The 4281-nt window shown below is 58.2% G+C and overlaps 1 protein-coding gene across 1 annotated transcript; it reads left to right on the forward strand.

The window, feature by feature from the left end:
- Positions 1-604: 604 nt before the first annotated feature.
- LOC111824685 (Down syndrome critical region protein 3-like) lies at positions 605-2628 on the forward strand (the record flags this gene model as incomplete). Its single annotated transcript, XM_023749233.1, has 3 exons — positions 605-755; positions 984-1136; positions 1999-2628. Coding segments are annotated over 3 exons (387 nt in total), but the record flags the coding sequence as incomplete, so codon positions are not given.
- Positions 2629-4281: the final 1653 nt, after the last annotated feature.

Here is a 4281-nt window from a genome sequence, read left to right on the forward strand (position 1 = left end):
TGAGCCAAACCGGTTTCGGCAATTGTGTCAACTTTTCAAAATTGTATTACACAGAACATTTTAAGTTCTTTTTAAAAAATATATTTTTATTGTTTTTTTTTGTTTGTTTTTTTTTTTTTTTAGAGAAAGAAACATTGATGAGAGAGAAACATGAATCAGGTGCACGGCCCCTACTGGGGAGCAAGCCCAAAACCTAGGCATGTGCCCTGACCAGGAATCGAACCTGTGACCTCCTGGGTTGACACTAGACCAGCCGGGCTTAAATTAGTTTTTTAAACTTTTTGGCGTGTGGGTGTGACTAGTTGAGTTAAATATTTCTCAGACGCTTTTGTACGTCATTTCCTCCGTGAGGAGCTTTCCCGTCTGACCTCGCCGTCAGGGTGGCGGAGGGCCTGTGCGGGGCCGTGCGGGCTGCATCTGCAGGAACTCAGGCAGTCAGTTAAGTTGACAGAAGATGCAAGTACTCGTCTACCTTTTCCCCATTTTGTAAGACAGGGTCCCGTGGGTTTTAACAATATTATCCATCTTTGTTTCCCGTTGTTGTTTATCCTAAATGACTGGAGTCATTTCCAGTCCTGACGCCCTTGTCTTCGTCCTGTGTTAGAGAGCCTTGCTCCCCAAGTTCCTGGTCCGAGGACATCTGAACTCAACCAACTGCGTCATCACGCAGCCGCTCACGGGTGAGCTGGTGGTGGAGAGCTCGGAGGCCGCCGTCCGGAGCATCGAGCTGCAGCTGGTCCGCGTGGAGACCTGTGGTGAGGGCCCTGCACTGCCTCCTGCGCGGTCACACCTGCTAGGGAGCCTCGGCCCCAGTGACGGAGGGAGGACGGGCTGTGAGGGAGGGGACTCTCGGGAACCCTGGCGAGTGGGGAGTGGGGAGTGCGTCCACGCAGGTTCTCATGGTCACAGGGCGTCCTGATCGCTGTGGGAGGCTCGTTGGACGGTCCTGCTTTCTGACCACATGGTGCTCGCCCCTCCCCCAGGGTGTGCAGAAGGCTATGCCCGGGACGCCACAGAGATTCAGAACATTCAGATCGCCGACGGGGATGTTTGCCGGGGCCTCTCGGTGCCCATATACATGGTCTTCCCCCGGCTGTTCACCTGCCCCACGCTGGAGACCACCAACTTCAAAGTGGGTGAGTGCCAGCTCCCAGCCCTCAGTCCTGAGACGGGCGTGGCCCACAGTAGGGGCTGCCCGTGCCCGGGACAGACACGCGGTCTGCTCGGGTCAGGCACAGCTCAGAGCGCTAGTCCTTCCATCACTCCACGGAGCTCACAGAGCTGCCATGCTGGGGCGGGGGTCCACCGCCAGCAGTCCCAGCTCCTGAGGGCACTGCCTTGTCACCCAGGGAAACGCCAGCAGCCACGTTAGTGTGGGCCAGGCCAGGGAATGGTGGGGCCAGGGGGGACGGTGTGGGCAGGGGCAGGGGACGGTGTGGCCCAGGGGCAGGGGACCAGTGTGGGCGGGGCAGAGGACAGTGTGGCTGGGGCAGGGGACGGTGTGGCCAGAGGCAGGGGTCGGTGAGGCTAGGGCGTGGGATGATAAAGCTGACGGGAACTAGCACAGCAGTGGACAAGCCGGCGCTGTGCATGAGGTCAGGGCGGGGACCAATCCGTGACAGTTCTGTGGCCATTAGTCACTTGAAACCTGTGTTTGTGGACAAGCTTCTGCCCACGGCCGAGGCCCCCAGTGAGGAGGTGTGAGGCCTGGGAGCTTCTGCTGCTGTGCCGATTCTCTGAGCAAAGGGGACCCAGTCCCTAAGGCCATTGCGTCCTATTAACGTCACATCCCCCCTAAATCTTGTGAGGTGCGTTATGTTTAGTCCAGAGAGCATCTTTGGTTTTAAACTAGACCATGATTTTACTTAAACCAATTCCAAATAACGTAACTTAAGGGCGTTTTTATCACCAGAGTGAGCGTGTGCTGTTGGTTGAAAGAGGGAGGCTGTCGGCCGCACTGAATCCCGGGCCTCTCGGGCCTGTCCTTTTTCTTCTCAGAATTTGAGGTTAATGTCGTGGTGCTGCTTCAGGGCGACCACCTCATCACCGAGAACTTCCCGCTGAAGCTCTGCCGGATGTAGCCAGAGGGAGGATGTAGCCGGAGGGAGCACGGAGGTGAGGGGCGGGGCCCCTCCTGGAGCCGGAGCCGGAGCCACCGCAGGCCCATCCTCAGGGATTCTGGGGCAGATGTGGACCTGACCCCTCGGATCCGGTCACCTCCTTCCTCGTGTCCTCCACGCTCCTGCTCCCAGCGGCGCCTGGTCAGTCCTTTCCTTTGAAAGTCATCGGGACTTCCCAGTGTTCTTGGCAAGATCATTTCCTGTGACTCCCGCCTTCCGGCTGCTCCTTAGGGACTGAGGACATGTCTGACCACAGTGTGAGCTTCGCTGGAGTCAGGTCCTGGGGACCTCAGGGGCCAGGCCTGTCTGACCGGGTCGCGACGTGGCCGGGACTGCGAGCCCAGAGCCACTGCTGACAGGGACGGGGAGCTCCTGGCTGGTGGCGCCCGCAGATGCGCTCCGGGGAGGGGTGCCGAGTGGCCTCCACTGCAGGTGTGGGCATGTATTCCGCGCTGCCCTGTGGTTCTCCCACATTTTTCATGAGAACTTTAAAGTGTTCTTGCTGTCATGGGGGTGAGGGAGTTGGGTGACAATGGCTGAAGTAGTCAGTCTCAGGACCTGGTATGAAATCTGATGCCACCATATTCCCAGAATGCACTTCCATGCCAGCCTGTGTGAGGGGCACATATGTCCATGCCTGGTGTCGGATGCACTGGCTGGTGCCGGGATGGTGCCCTGGACCAAGGAACCCGGCCTCTGCGACCTCCAGAGACCTGTGTCAGCCAGACCCCTCTGGTTCAGGGTGTTTCCCCCCCCCCCCCCCCCGTCCTGCATTCTTCCCACCAACACAGTGAACAGTCCTCAGAAGTAAGCCCTGCGCTCTGCAGGCCGCCTGGCCTTCCCTGCCAGTCCTCCCTCCTGGACAGGCTCGGGCCGGCGGCCGTGGTCCCCGCAGCCTCTGGTGACGAGAGAGGCTGAGGGCCAACAGCCGACTCAGGCTCGGCTTCGTCGGGGCCGTCGGTTCCCTCAGAGGACACTTCTGCTCAGTCTCCTTTGATGCTCACACGACACTAACAATGACCTGTCTTCGATGATGTGTTCACAGTGGCAGAAAACAGAGGCTATACTTTTTGGTAAATTTCAAAGGTAGAAATCATGTTTAATGAAGAAAAAAAAGCTAAATGAAAATTTTGAAAAATGGTTTGGGATGTGTATTGCTATATAATTTCTTTACTAAACCAGTTTATGGATACAAATATAACAAGTGCTGTCCTTAGGGAGTAATTCTTACCTGAAGAGGATCCACAGCCCATTTCCTTCTGCCCAGGCGTCCCAGGCAAGGGCCTCCGGCTAGACATTCCCTTCTTGGCCAGACACCTGCACTGTGGTTGCCAGGGAAACGCGGATGTTTGGGTGTCCCGGACAGCAACCACCTGCTGCTGCCCAGGCTGGCGCTGGGCATCCACTCTCAGGCTCAGGGTTGTCAAGTTCTCCCGTTCGGGCTCGAGGAGAGGAGGAGGAGGAGGAAGGGGAGTCGGAGCCGTGAGTGCACTGTTCTGGAAAGGCCCACGTGGGCGGAGCACATTCTGGCCGTCAGAGCTCCAGCAGGATTGGGCTCAGTTCCCAGCCACGCTGAGCTCCAGGGCAGGCGGAGAGGAAAGCAGAATAAAATGTCAAAGCCGAAGCATCACGCCTGGGTTTGTCGAGTCCCTGTCCGAGGCCCGCTGTCCGAACGCGGGGGGACGGAAGCTGACTGGCTCCCCGGGGGAGTCCACGTCCTGAGCCTGTGTCACTGGCCCTTTGAAAACTTCGGGCTGAGCTGCCCCACGGCCAGTGGTGGTTGGGCTGTAGCAGGTCACAGGCCCTCCCGCATCCCTCCTGCTCCCGCTTCTGGTTCAGAAACGGTTGTATTGCCAAGGACCCCTGCCTGCCTGGTGAGGGACTTAACTTCCTGTTCCTTTGCCTCTAGGTGTGGTCATGTGACAGGTGAGGGGCTAGCAGTTGATGACAGAAAGGCCATGTCCCCCACCTTCCTGCCTGTCCCGGGGAGGGGCCACCTAATGCGGCCCAGTTCCACCTGCGCCGAAGCCGTCCCCTCACCCTGACCTGTCACTGTGTCCTGTTTCCCCCCCCACGGCATCTGTCACCTCACCTGTTGAGAGGCACCAGGGCTCTGCTCCCCCTGTTCACAGTCCGGTCCCCTCAGTGTGGATCCGCTGGA

The sequence above is a fragment of the Myotis lucifugus genome, unplaced genomic scaffold (assembly GCF_000147115.1).
Source record: "Myotis lucifugus unplaced genomic scaffold, Myoluc2.0 scaffold_4154, whole genome shotgun sequence".
Lineage (NCBI taxonomy): Eukaryota > Metazoa > Chordata > Mammalia > Chiroptera > Vespertilionidae > Myotis > Myotis lucifugus.